This window comes from Anser brachyrhynchus, assembly GCF_964034855.1.
Source record: "Anser brachyrhynchus genome assembly, chromosome: 12".
Classification (NCBI taxonomy): Eukaryota; Metazoa; Chordata; class Aves; order Anseriformes; family Anatidae; genus Anser; species Anser brachyrhynchus.
Window position 1 is genome coordinate 14,631,263 of NC_137707.1, and position 14,291 is coordinate 14,645,553.

At 38.8% G+C, this 14,291-nt stretch overlaps 1 protein-coding gene across 7 annotated transcripts in view; it reads left to right on the plus strand.

The window, feature by feature from the left end:
- Window positions 1–14,291, plus strand: part of ESRP2 (epithelial splicing regulatory protein 2) — a 45,856-nt gene that overhangs the window by 1,538 nt on the left and 30,027 nt on the right. For all 7 annotated transcript variants that reach the window (XM_080553018.1, XM_080553020.1, XM_080553017.1 and 4 more), the window contains one exon: window positions 787–915. In XM_080553018.1, coding sequence (XP_080409144.1) covers window positions 787–915 — 129 coding nt within the window. The remainder of the gene's footprint in view (window positions 1–786; window positions 916–14,291) is intronic.

The following is a 14,291-nucleotide window of genomic DNA, read 5'->3' on the forward strand; positions in this document are numbered from 1 at the left end:
GAGGGCGCGTTCCCCGGGCGCAGCCTTTTTTTTTTTTTTTTTTTTTTTTAAGTTATTTTCCTTCCGTTTGAAGGGAAGAATCAACTTTGAAAGAAAGCCAGGCCTCTTCCCACCCCCTTCACCTCCCCGGCCCCCGTGGACCATCGGTGGCCCCAAACCTGAGGGCTCCTCGGGGCTCCTGGAGGTGCCCGGGGCAGACTGGGGCTGGGCACCCCTCCTCAGCCGCGTCACGGCACCCGCTGGGCACTTTCATTCTTCTTTTATACAGAAAAATAGCCCCCTGTTTGGATAACTTTTCAGAGAATCTTAAATTCCTCCGACTTTGAGGCTAATCTGAAAAAAGTGTTTTTCTTTTTTTTTTTTAACCTCCCTCCCAAAGCCCTCTTGTGAATAATAATCCCTCAAAGATGAAGGGCTGTAATAAAACAAATGTGGCTATCAATTTCGTGAACAGATTAGGGAAAGCGCCTTAACTTTTGGTGGTCTTCCCTTTACAACGAAAAATTCCCCCAAAACTCAGCTCCAAGCCCAAGCGGCGAGGCCTGAAGCTGCTCCTGTGGCCCTCAGCAGAGAGCACGGCTCTCCTGGGTGGGAGGGAAGGAAACCTAGGCCAAGGGTCTCCATTTCTGAAACCTTTACCAAAAAATGCCTTTTCTTGCTCATCGTCATAGTCATTGGGGCAGTGATACTGCACCTTTCTGATTTTTCTGCATTGTAAACGTGTTGTTAAACAGAGCTTGTTTGATTGCTCCTCACTTCTGTCCATCGTCTCTTCAATGTTTTTAGGTAGGGACACTGCACAAATCCCTGGTGAAAGCAGACAATTTGGAGTTAAGTGATCAATGTCGTGAAGTGAGTGGTTTAACACCAGAGGGACTGGGCAAAGCAGAGCCTCTGGACCGGGTTCTTCAACAGGTGAGGCACTGCTCTTTGCAACAGGGGCAATGCAGGGGGAATCTGGGGGCAAGACTCAACTGTCCTGTAAAAGAAATATACTTTCGTTTTGTCTTTCACTGTGAAATCACTAGCAAGTTTTGTGTTTAAAGCTAACCAAAAAGAGACCTGAAGCATTTGAATTGGGAGCCCTGTGATTCTGAAAGTTACGCACAGCACCAGATTATTTGAGCTCATGCTCTGGTTCTTGGAAGTTTTGGCTTCTGATTATGTTGGTAGGCCTCCTTTTATCCCGAGTGTCTCTTACGCAAGACTTAAATATATATAAATAAATAGTAAGATAAACATGATAAATGCAGTACTGATCAAACTTTCAAAATGTAGGTGTCATGTTTTTATCTACAGGTTCTCTGCTAAGATGTGAATTAAAATATTAACCTTTTCTTGGTTGTTTTTCTCGAAATTAGTTGAATTCTTCAAAACTATGCTTACATAAAACATCAGCTGTATTTGTCATGTCATTCTTCCAAATGAGCTTAATTAGTTGTTTAGTGGATAATGAAGTGATTGATTGTTTCTACAATTTCTGTATTCTACTCTTCGACTAATTTAGTATTACACTAACAGTAAATCTGTAAATTTATATGATCCTTGCACTTCAATATGCCATAAATTACTTTAAAACTTCTAATGCTAGTACTTTGTATGTACTCAGTTCATGAAATTTTGCTTTCTTTCCCTTTTATGCATGCAAAATGTGCTTGAGTGGAAAAATACAATAGTGCGTTTTTGTGGAACATATAAAACTGGCTTTCCACACCTTGTCTGAATCACTTGTAGGTGTGTTTCAGCAAGAAACTTGCTTAGGCAGTAGAACAGGTTCATGTTGCTGTAACTTCTGGTGACACAGAGATAACTTGGCAGGCTAGGTCCTAACCCTCTTTGATACTGAATGGTTAACATTTTACTCTGGAGTGGGTACCTTTAAAAACAGAAATATGTAACTTGCGTTTTGAAATCTCTCAACATCAGCTGTGCATGGCATTTATTCTACTTGCACAAGTTTTGCTAGACTCTAAGACCAAGAGGTTTTTGTTTTTTTTTAATGCTTCAGAATAACCCCTGAGAAAATGTGCAGCTGCAGGTTTGATCTTGTCCCAGATCTTGCACTAAAGACATCTGGAACAGCTTAGCCTAGTACACTCTGTTTACCTTTATAACAGACACACTTTAATTACACTCAATACTTTATGAGAGATTGTATCTTATTGCTGTAAATTGCACTGTAGGTGGGTCTGATTTAGCAAATAAAAGGAAATACTACCTTTGCGTGTAGGTGTGGTAGACTCTTGAAAAACAACAATTTTACCCTTTTTGTTTGGCATATCTATGCAACCAAATAATGATTTTGCTGTTAAATGTTGGATGCCAGATGTGATGTGGCCAATTCTGTCATAGATGTGCTGGAACACCCTTTACCTAAGCTTGTCTCCCTGCCCCTCCATACTTCCTGATTCCATGGGAGTTGGGGAGAATTAATTCATCCTCTCGCTTGCAATGTCAGCAAAAGGTAGAATTCTGTATTCTTTTACAGTAGACTCTCTTTCTGCATTTTTAAAGATAAATCCATTAAATGATTTAACTACATTGTATATTTTAAGGATGTCAGGTACTTATTGACACATACAGATTTTTTTCCCTCAGTAAAGTATTTTGATTAGCAAAAGTACTGGTGGGTGAAGTGGTTATTTGAAAAGGAAGTAGACATGTACCTTGATTTGAGATAATGTTGTAGAGTATGTGAAATTAGTTTTCCACACCCTGCTTGGATTGTGGTAGAGAATCTGATGATGCAGCTGAAAATTGCTCACTTTAGCACTCATCTTAATCTTATAAATGAAAGTTTCAGTACCCGCTTCTGGCTTTTGCCTTGGGTTCTCAGTCTCTACACGTAGAGGGAAGTGAGAATCCCCAGCCATAAAGCCATTGTAACTTTTACCTGTGCTTCAGAGGTCTCTTCCGACCTCAACCGTTCTTTGATTTTCGATTTGGCAATTCATAACTGATAAATGGTAGATCAGCTTCTGTGGGCCTGGAGTTTTTCCACTGACAGCAGAAAACCTCCTGTTACTTTTCAGTTCACTTTCCAGGAATGATAGTCTACCAAAAACCTATAGTCTGTGGTTAAATCTTTACTGTGTTTGTAACAAAGCACTTAACCAACGTTGCATCATTTCAATTGTACTTCATATTCTCACAGCATTGCACCTCAGACAACTCATTGCTTGGGTTTGTCTCAAGTATTCTAAAACACTTTTGTTTTCCCCGATGTATTTTTGCTGTGTAATTTTACAAAGAGAGGTTCTGAAGCACAGTGTCCCCTAAATAATCAAGCTTATTTTGTTGTAGTGTATGTTCTGTACATTTTTCTACAAGGTTTTTCATACTGTATTTGTCTAGGCTAACAAGCATTTGATTCCACATGCGCTAGTTCATTTATGGGATCCGGCTGTATTTTCTTGTAGCTGATGTGCAGTGTTCTGGTAGCTATGTTTTGGGTGGGGAGGAAAGATCCTGTACATGTACAAATATTAGGGAAATAACTGCCACAAGTCATAAAGTGTATGCCTTTTGGAAGCAGTTTGCTTGATGTATTTAGTTCAAAATGGCAGTAATAACTTGTCTCTGTTGTAATGATGAACATAAAACTGCTGACTGAGATGTGGTGTTGTAATTGAAGAACGCTACTGAGTAGAAAACATGTGAGGGCTTTTTTTTTTTTTTAAACAAAACAAGCAGGAAACCTCAAGTTCAAGTGTATGTTTGGAACTGTTTTGAACCTGTGATGTAAGCCTCTAAGCATGCATTACCTGTAATACTTACTAAAGGGAACAGCGTCCTGCATTTCTTCCTGCAGCACTAGGACATCCTTGCTAGGTTTCTTTGGTCAGATCCTCAAATCATGGGACTGCCTTATTTAGCATGTGAATTAGAGTTTTCTTTTCTAGAGTTTCTTTTTCTTTTTAGAGCTTTATGGTTTCCCAGTTTCCAAACTTTTAAGGGAAAAAATATTTTCAAGTTGCTATCTGAAGCCTTGCAGGAATGGAAGCTTGTTTTGAAAGAGCAAAACCAGAATGAACTTCACCTTTCTTTCTTCCCCATTACACTGTCATTAAAAAGCTGACATCTTCATGTGCTTCTTTGATTATAGCCATAGGGATTCTTAAGCTAAAGACCCAATGCTAAGTTGAAAGTGTTGTGGATTTCTTAATCCTTCCCATACAGAAAACCTGGCTAAATCAGTATGATTTGCCTTAAGACATGTTGCTTTCCTTTTGCAAGGCAATATTTGCATGTCTCCCTGACAAAGGATGGAGTCTAAGAAGAGCTAATAATTTTGGAGAGGTGTCTGCAGTGTTTAGCTGTAATTACCATCCTTCTTTGAACGATATACATGAAAAGGGAGAGGTTCTCATGAGAGCTGGGTCCGCTTTTGGACCTATTGAAAGCACCCAAATTTTGTCTGTGGAGTGACATATAAGTGTGAAAAACCTGTTTGTAAGACTGTCCTAGTCTTGCTGGTCTTTCATCAAATTTTAAATTTATCACTAATGTATTGCATCCAATGTAATTCATATTCTTCATCACAGAAAGGCTAACCTGGGCATGTTTTCCCTTCTCAGCTAAACCATGCTCAAATTGAAAATACTGAGAGGTTGCCACTTCTTCAGGTGATAGCAAATTACCACTTCTCTAAAGCATGTTCGAATGCCTATTGATTGTTTATGTGAGCTGCAAGAGCAGTTTATTTTCTCAGGTATCAACAAATTCAGCAAGAAACAAGCTGATTAGATGAGCATTTGGAAAGAAAGGGGGGCGGGCAGGGAAGAGGTGGAAGAACCAGTGAATTCCTCTAACCTGATAAACCGGTTGCAACCTTTTTTTTTTTTTTAAAGAGAAACTTGTTCTGCAGCCTCCTCTTCACAAAGTGCTAGCAGAAAGTTTTCTTGGCTCTCTCTTTCCAGCTCTCTCTTTCCAGCTGTTACACCTTCATTTTGGGTAAATGACTTCTGAAATATTTTTTTAAATGTACTTCTGAATCTTCAGACTGGAGGAAAAAAGCCTAAAAATGCACGCTGACTTTTTTGTCTTCAGTTGTTAATCAAAAGACAAATGCACCCCCCCCAAAATGTAGAATAGGAAAAAGGATGTTCAAATGTATATTAGTGGTAATACTGGGCTGTTTTCCTGGAGCAGAAAGCTAATTCTTACTGTTCTGTTACTGGCTTAAGTTTAGCTAACTCAAGGGAACTAAACAGCATGTAAATTATCTTTGGTCAAAGACATTTCTTGAAACTGATCACAACCTGAATTTTATGTATTTATTGGGACTGTGGTGGGTCTTCCAATTTGAGATTGTTTGGTGACTATATTAGCCCAATATAACTCTTGGCAGAGTCTGCTTGGAGTTTTGGAGTGTTTGCTGGGTCTGAGTTCTGAAGTTTTGGAGCAGGTGTTTGGCAAACCTTTGGCAAGTGTTACTGAGCAGGCTGTTCTTTCCACAGCAAATATTTAGGGTGTAGTTTCACAAGATTTGGCTTCAGCAGCAAAGCCAGCTTCTTGCTCCTGCACCATGCTTTGCCATCCTTTCTGTTGTGTCAGTAAAGCTCTTTGAGAGGCCGTGCTGTAAACAGGATCGCTGAAATGAGCAGGTAGGGTGGGAACTTGTAAGCTGCTTCGCTGTCCAAGCTCACATCCCATGAAACTACACCCTTTGGTTGTGTTTTCATGATCCAACATGTTTGGTGATACCAGCTTAAAGTATTTCTGCCCCCACATCATGCTCTCAAGCTGCAGTTGCACAAAAATTTTTCAGTAGCACCTTTCACTAAGGTGGTGCTTACATGGACCTCCCTCCCCTGCTTTGTGCCAATACAAAGGTCTTGGGGGCTGCGCATTAAACTGGAGCAAGGCCCATTGCTGAGTTCAAAAACAGCTCTGGTCTGGAGCAGTTCTGTTTGATGTGCAGCGAGGCAGATTAGGTGGTTAGCTGCTGAGGGCAGCTGTGGCACCAAGGTGTGGACATACACTGCGTTTGAAATGAGAGGAATGTTTTAAGGCAGCCTGGCTACCAAACAGCTTGTACTGTGAAACTGTGGCCTTGGTTTGGCACCAGCAGTAAGTGATGAGGATGCCCCGGCACACACAAGGTGGCCTTCAGGTTGTCAGGGCAGGTGAGACACAAACACCTCTTACAAAAGGGCTGAGAGGGCTGTGAGCAGTTTTATGCAGGGTTCTTATTATAAGCTTCTAATAACTTCCCATTTCCATTAATAAACCTAGCTTAACATTAGTTAAAATGTTTGATACCTAATATTGGATAATTGTCAGTCTTTATGGTAGGGAAGCAAAGGTGTGGTAATGCCTCCTGTAACTGCAGGCTGTTGCAATATGGAATTTTTCTGTTTAGCAATGAAAATGGATGGCAAACTCTCATTAAAGAGCCCTAGTTGTAATTCTGTTGGTGATAGTGCAGGATTTTTTTTGTCATTACAAATCCTCTGTGCTACTCAGCTCCCCTGTGTTATGATTATAACACACACCTGTTCTCTCAAAAACTATAGAGTTAATACCAGAAACAGTCCCTCTGTTATATACATACTTACGTATAATATACGTATATAATGAATGCATTTTTTATTGGCAGCATTTATGTTCTGTTAGCTTTTATGGAAAAACAATATAACTGTAGTTTCTCTGAAGGCTGCAATGCTTTCATCAGAACTCCTTGAGTATGTATTTAAACCTTGCTTTGTTCCTGTATTTAGGTACACTTCACTTTAGAATCACCAGAGAATTAAAGGCATTTGTGTAAAGCTGCATATTACTTTCTCTGAAAGCATAAAAATGTGGTATTTCCAGTTAGCTGTGCTACTTCTTTCTCCTCTTAATTTTAAGGGAAGTACCATATTCATTAGAAGTGAATAATTTGGCCCATTGGTTTGAGGGTTAGCTGGAGTAGACTTTTTATGGTAGTGGATGCTGCTGCTTCTTCTGGTGAAGTTAAAACATTAGCATTAAGTCTCTTACTATGTCCGGATGGACTAGCATATATAGAAAAATAAACGCTCCTATGACATATTCAGAATAGCTTGAAAGCTTGAAATACCTGTCTTCACACAATGTGAGGTTGTGCAATGTTTAAAGCTGTGTCACTGGCACACTGCAGTGTTCTCACTACTATGATATTATACCTGAATACTTTAATTTCTCTTGAAATTGTACTTGCAACTTTTTTGTATAAGTCACTGGAAGATGGTAGAAGCCTTTTAATACAAAGATTGCTGCTGGTGAATACATGATCCTCAAAGTTTTTGAACTTCTTTCTTATGACTTGCTGTAAATAGCTACTGGAAAAAGTCCCTGGAAACGTGTTAATGAACTGTTTTTGGGGTTTCAAAAGTGGCTGAGCAATAATGAGGAATTATAATAATTATGAGGAATAAAGGATTTGGATTCTACTATTTTAATAATAAAAATGCATGCGATGTCTCCACCAGTTCTTACATGTTAGCAGGGAAGCAGTTTACAAAATTTGGTGTGGATGCTGTGTTGTCTGCAAACCTTCACTGTTTCTCTCTTCCTTGGGTAAGAATTAATCTGATTCTAGTCACAGCTTTTGAGAGGGCTGCACAGTTCTTGCATCAGTGTGTTGGTTTGCTCAGAGCTTTAAAAAAAAAAAAGGTGTTTTGTTTTTTTTCTTTTTTTTTTTTTAAGTTATATGCAGAAGGTCTTGCATAGGTAAGTGCTGCCCAACGAGGACAACACCTCTGTCAACATGTTGCAGCACTTCTTTGCTGAACAGCCAGGTTTAAGAGTGACACACGGATGCTGACAGGAACTGATGCTGCCAGCAAAGCAGTGTTGTGGCCAAAGCTATAAAAATGCTGATTGGAATTTGATTTATTTGTAAGTAACAACTTAAATAATGTCAGCCCTGTTTCATTTTATGCTTCTTGTGGTTAAAATTGGAACTCCTATATCTTTCAGTTAGAAATATAATAATGTCTCTCTTCCCTACATTGGTATCTGTGGCATCTAAAGCTTATGAACATGAGTGGTTTTTCCATCCTTCAGTCTTTCTGGGGTACTCAACCAGCAGGCTACAGTGGAAACATTGCATATAGATGGAACTATTTTATGCTCTTTTTTAAAGAACTAGGCTCCTGTGGTGATGTTGGACACCCTTTAGCTTAAAAGAAAAAGGTTATGTCACTACAGCTCTAGGGCAGCCTATGGACTGTCTGTATTATCATTCTTACTGAGTTGAAACCAAAGCTAATTAGTGGTGTTTTCGTTCTGTTTCTAGTTCTAGAGAAATTTAAGCATGTTCTTTATCATTTAAATGAATTGTATAGATGTTTGCAGTGTGTGAAATCAAATGTGTTTACATAAATTAAGACACAATTATGTCCCTGATAAGTAATTCTGTTGCAGTGAATTCCACTAAAAGTAAAGTAGAGCTAAATTATGCAACCAGGAAAATAAAAGTAAAAAAACCATTGTGGAGGTCTTCCTTTGTAAGTAGATGTTATTGTAACTGTGTTCCCGAATACCTAAAAGTTAGTTTAGGAGTCATGTGAGGTGAAGAGAGTCACAAAACAGTGTATAATACATCAAATATCTTGAATCAAGTAACTGTCAGACCGGGGGAAGATGCACAAGTTTGAGAACTGGAAAATATGTTACAGTTGCAAGAATGACTGCAACAATGAAAGAGTTTAGGAGTTTACTTGCTTTTAGTGTACTAGCCACTGTCATTCTGTACAGCACAAGCTGTGACAGGATGAACTTTTGCTTATTCTAAAGCTTGTGAAAAGACACCAGGTAAATGGTTCAAGGCAGAAGAGAACTGCTGCTCCTGCGGTATACTTAAAGAAACAAGAAACTATAAATCACCTCCCACTCCTCCCTTCAAATCTCAGACACAAAGAATTGATCACAAGGAGCTGTGTGACTTGCTTCACTTCATATTCTATGCAGCTCACATGATGCTTTGTCAGTCATAATGCTTTGAAAACAAGACACTACGTGGAAAAGAGAACACAGTTCTTTAAGAGGAAGCAACATCTAAATAATGCCCCTGTTAGTGTTCTAGTTCTTTATTGTGTGGGTCTGAATCCCTTGGAAGGCCAAATGGAAGTTCTGATCTTACTCAGTAGTAGACTACTACAATTATTAGAGATAATCATTTCACTTATTTTCATTTTCCCTTTTCTCAAAAATAATCAGTTCCTGATGTGTGGGGTTGCTGCTCTAGTCCATGACTTCAAAATTTCAGAGTTTAAAGGCAAGTTGGCCTAGGGATCTACTTCTTTTTATTTTCATGAAAGCACGTTGAACAAGAAAGGGAAAACTCAGAGCAGTTTTACGAAAGCTTGACTTTTCTGCTGATATTTATAAGGGTATGAGCAAGGATCACTTGGATTCCATTACAAGATAAGATGCTGACTGGATCTCAAGTCCATTTAGGGCAGTCCATGCTTATGGTATTCTACTGTATTTGGTTAAAGGAATGAGAGAGAATCTCATTCAAAGGAAACAAAAATGTGGATAATATGTATACCGTCTTCTTATAATTCCCATTTCCTTGGACATTACTGCAAAAACAACCTGAAAAACAAAACCAAACAAAAAAAAGGGGGGGGGGGGGAGAAGTTTTAATTTTTAAGGCATTGGCAATTCTCCTACAACTGGTTAAGCTTACACTACAAACAATGAGGTAGTGTTGAGTAAATAGAGCGGTACCATGCATTACAGTCAATAGAGCCGGTGCTAAAGATCACATTGCTAATGAAAGTTTGTCCTTGAAACAGAGGTAAGAGGGAGTGGGGGAGGTATAGAACGCAGAGAGAACTCATGCTTAAACTAAGATTTTAGGAAATATTACAGTCACAGTATATGAATTAAAACCTAGAGTTTGGAAAGTCTGTTCAACCTTTTCTTTCAGGCTGCAATGACTTGCTCTGTGAGTTGAACTGATAGCAAACAGCCAATGAGGAGTGTGAGGCACCATTGTAGTCCTACTTGAAATATAGGTAAAAGGTTGACAGAATATGGATTTTTTTTGCAAATATTCAAAGTTTCCTGTAAGAGTTGTCTTTTGTTTAAAGACAGACTTGTGAATAACCTACACAAACAAATGCCTAAGTGATCTGTAAGATATGCATCTTTTTTGCATGTTGTTTGTTTTTGCTGCCTAATGGCCTCTTTCTTATAGGTTAATTTAAACTTGAAAACTGCTTACTTTTTCTCAGTGTTTCCTTGTTGTTCAGTTCCCTGACACATAATGCAGTAGTAATGTAAGTGTAGAAACTGTGCAGTTCCTACACTGCAGGAATGGGCTTCTTTTGTCTCAAACAAGGCTAACTTCTAGTAGCTTGTTTGTGGAGTTCCGTGCACATTTCAGCACTCTCTTATTAAAACAGATTGTGCTTTTGAAGATAAAAGCTGTGACCTGATTGCTGTGACATTTAGGTAGCCTGAACCATGGTCTTACTTTTTATGCTTAATGCATTACCTGAATGAGATTCTGTAGATATGATAGCTGGAAAGCATGCAAATAATCTGGTATTGCAAACTTCTATGTCAGAAATAATTAATCAAAAATGGTCATAAAATGCTCAAGTGGCGTGGCTTGGAGAGATCTTTGTCTTGACAGAAGGTTACGTTTTTGCATTCTTTCCAAGGAAAAACTAAAACTTTTAAGCAGCTGTTGTTTCTGTTGTAGCAGGGAGACCCGCGCCCAATTAAAATGACCCAAAGAAATAATGTAGCAACTTCACACACTTTATTATAGTTTTGAGTAACAACAGTATTTTCTATGCTCTACAGGCTGGCAATGGACAAAGCATGACAACCATTGCTTCATTTATGTTTTTCATATTCTACCTGTTGCCGAACCATCCTTAGAGGAAAAAAAAAAGCCTTCATGTAGAAGGTTAATGGTAGGTTAGCCTCATCTAAGCTGAACTTACAGCCCCTTCATGTATCTGTGGAAAAAAATATGGCCTATTTTAAAGTACTTGTTGAATGGGAAGGATATAATAAACTTGAATACCTTCTGGTTTTCTCCCCCAAACCTTAACTGTCATTATAAGAACTATATATGGGCTGTGCATCTCCCTCACCACTCTGTGGTGACCAGTGTGATGGCAATGAGGAGTACAGTTATTTCCTGAAATTTCAACTTCCCAGCACCAAAGCAAAAGATAAAAAATGGATATTTTCAAATAGCTTTTAAAATATATATCCTGTCTTTTTCTCTTCTGGTTGTTTTGAAGATTTGTAATGTTTGAAATTTTATGGCAGAACTCCACAGTCGGATGATGTTTGAGACTGACTCGGCTATCTTTGTTGCTACCAAGCTTGTGTCATTTGTGATTAACTAGTTTCTTTGTAGGATAAGAGTTTGTGTCTATGCAGCCACCTAATGTAGATGAAGCTGTTTTGAAAGAACATCAGAAGCAGCAGGATATGTGGTGCCTGGCTTGCTCTTGAAGCTTTCTGCAGGAAAGGATATAAAATGACAAGATAGTAGGTAGTGAGAAGTGTCGTATCCTGCAGTTCCTTGAGATCAAGGTGAACAAATCTGTTCTTACACTTTCAAATTCCAAAGGTGGATGGAAACTGTGCTGGATTGGTCACATGTAAATATACTGGACTATCTCAGGTACACTTATTGTGGCCATTCTGATTGATTACTCCATTATTAAATGCAGTTTGAGTACCTTTATACTGTCGGTGATGGGTGACTTGACTGATCATACTGAGCACTGTTATGCCGTCTTTGGCATGCTGGAAATGAAACCCATGCCTTTGTCCAGGGTAGTTTTCACTCACTACGTAATCTCAGGCATTAGTGTTCAGCAGAGCAAAAAATTGCTTTTCTTTTAATAGAAGAAATCAAACTGGCAATATAGTTTTCTAGAATTTTTAGTGAGTGGGCCTGAGCTGCCTGTGTCACTTGTGCTAGTTTCCTCTGCAGAGAAATAAAGACAAGGGGCAACTTCTTTTTCGTGAATAGTACCTAAATACAGTACCTTTTCCTATGCTGCTAGGGGAGGAGGAAAAAAAAAAAGAAAACACTTGCCTGGAGCTTGTTGGCTTACACTTCTTTTTTTCTTCAGCAGTTTCAGTACAAGGTCACCATGTATCCATTATCAGCCATGTGGAATAGCAGCTAACAGGTCAACAAAGGCAAGGGCTTACTATAGGATTCTCTGTTTAAAAAGTTACCTAGAACAATAAAGGGTTATCATACTTGTAAATACTGCTGAAATGCAGTCTACACACTTCCCCAGTAGTATTGACATGCTTTAAATTCCACCATTGCATGCGTAAGGCTGGCATTATCACCAGGGCTTGAAGAGGGAAGGAGCAGAAAACTGCCCATGGAGAGTATTGTAAATAAATGTGAAACCCTTGAAGGTGTAGGATCTGAGGCACAATGTCGAGGTGAAATTATTTTCCAAAGTTGCCATTGTCGGGGTAAGTTGTGTGTGTGTCCAAGCTTTGTATGCCAAACCAATGATTAATTACTCTTGAGATTTCTCATGCCTGTGAGTTTAAGGGAGGCTTCAGAGCTGCTGGATATTTGTTTTTCAGTGGTGCTCCAATCTTGCTTTTGTTTGGTGGCAGAAAATTTCTTTTCATCAAATTTGGTTGCATCTCACCCCTGCCCTCAAGGCACACACAAACCTCCATGTATACTACACTATGGTAGCCTTAGTGTAGCTGTGGAATGGGCAATACAAAGAGTGCAAAGAGATGCGAGAATCACAGAATGGCTGCAGTTGGAAGGTACCTATGGATGGTTTCCAGTGCAACCCCTTAAAGCAGAGGCAGCTAGAGCAGGTTGCATAGGGCCAAGTCCAGTTGGGTCTTGTATATCTCCAGAGATGGAGACTCTGCAACTTCTCTGGGCAGCCTGTTTCAGTTTTCAGACACTTTCAATCCCTTTTTTCAGGAACAGCACCCCTGCAACTATATGCTTGGTTTTAGCTGTTCTCTAGCAATAAATTGTAGAGGGCTCTCTGTATAATCAGGCTCTGAGGCAAGGCTTGGAATATCTTTGCCTATTGAAGCAGAAGGTGTAGTAGAGCATCTTCAGAGAGGTGGTGTTTTGGGTTGCCATTGGTGTTTTATGCTTCTCTTACCAGCAGGAAGACAGTTCATTATTATATGGTCTGTGCTGCAAGCAAAGAACAATCCATGCCAAAGGCCTAAAAGACAGTCTAAAGCTCTAATGTAGTGACTTACAGTAATGTGTAATAAGTAATGATTTTTTTTGGACATAAATGAATTTGGATATCAAACATGGTGGTAAATAGTATGGCTTTAGTTGAGGCATTTGGGATGCTTATTGCAAAGTGCTGGTATGTAGTCTTAATATGCAAAGCATGTGGTTTCTTTGCTAGGAGAGCTACAATTAGGAAGCAACTTGAATACCTTCTTCAATTGACAATTCATCTATGGCAAAGTAAGGAGGGTATGCATGGAAGTGAACTCGTGCTTCTGGATTGAGAAAAATGCTTTGTGTTGTCGCTACTGAAGTTGTTTCTACAAAAATGCTATATGTGTGTGAGTCTGTGGATTTTAGTGTTAATGGCATGTTTTGGTAGATAAATTCTATTTGAGAATCTGTCTGATAGACTGAACTGTAGTTCTCAAACTTCATTATACTAATAAAATGAAAATGCAACAATTTTCAGGACCTAAAGCGAAGCCTTGAGAGGTATTGTGAACTAAAATTTAGAAACATTATAACTTCATAAATTTAGACTGCCTGAATTATTAGACATGCAAACACAACAGTTGAGCTGATTTTTTTATATTGTAATTTGTGTCACTCTGCATAATTCCATACATTACCACATGCAGGTGCATACATCTGTATATAGGAGTCAATTGTCTGTAATGGAGTCCTTGCTGTCCTACACTTTCTAGTAATTCATTGCTGGAGAAGGTCTCTTATGTAGGTAAAATAATTTCTTTTTGAAAGAGATCTAAAGTAGTTCTCCAGCTTAAGCTTGGCATAGAGATGCATGCTTATCAGAGTGGAAACTTAATCTTCGTTTCTTCAAATAAATGGGGGGGTATAACATGCTTAGCAAACTTTCCAGGTTTTAGCAAAAGGGAACAGCTCAAATGTGTGTACCTAAGATAGAACTTTTTATTTCAAACTGTGTATTTTAAAAATATGTGGATTATATCTTTGCTGTTTCTCTAGGACCATTATATTAGTCATGTGAATTTCTTAAGCTCAAGGGAGTACGTTGGAATATATGAACTTAGGTGAGCCAAAATAACTTTTCTTCTAAGTAATTTCTGAAAGT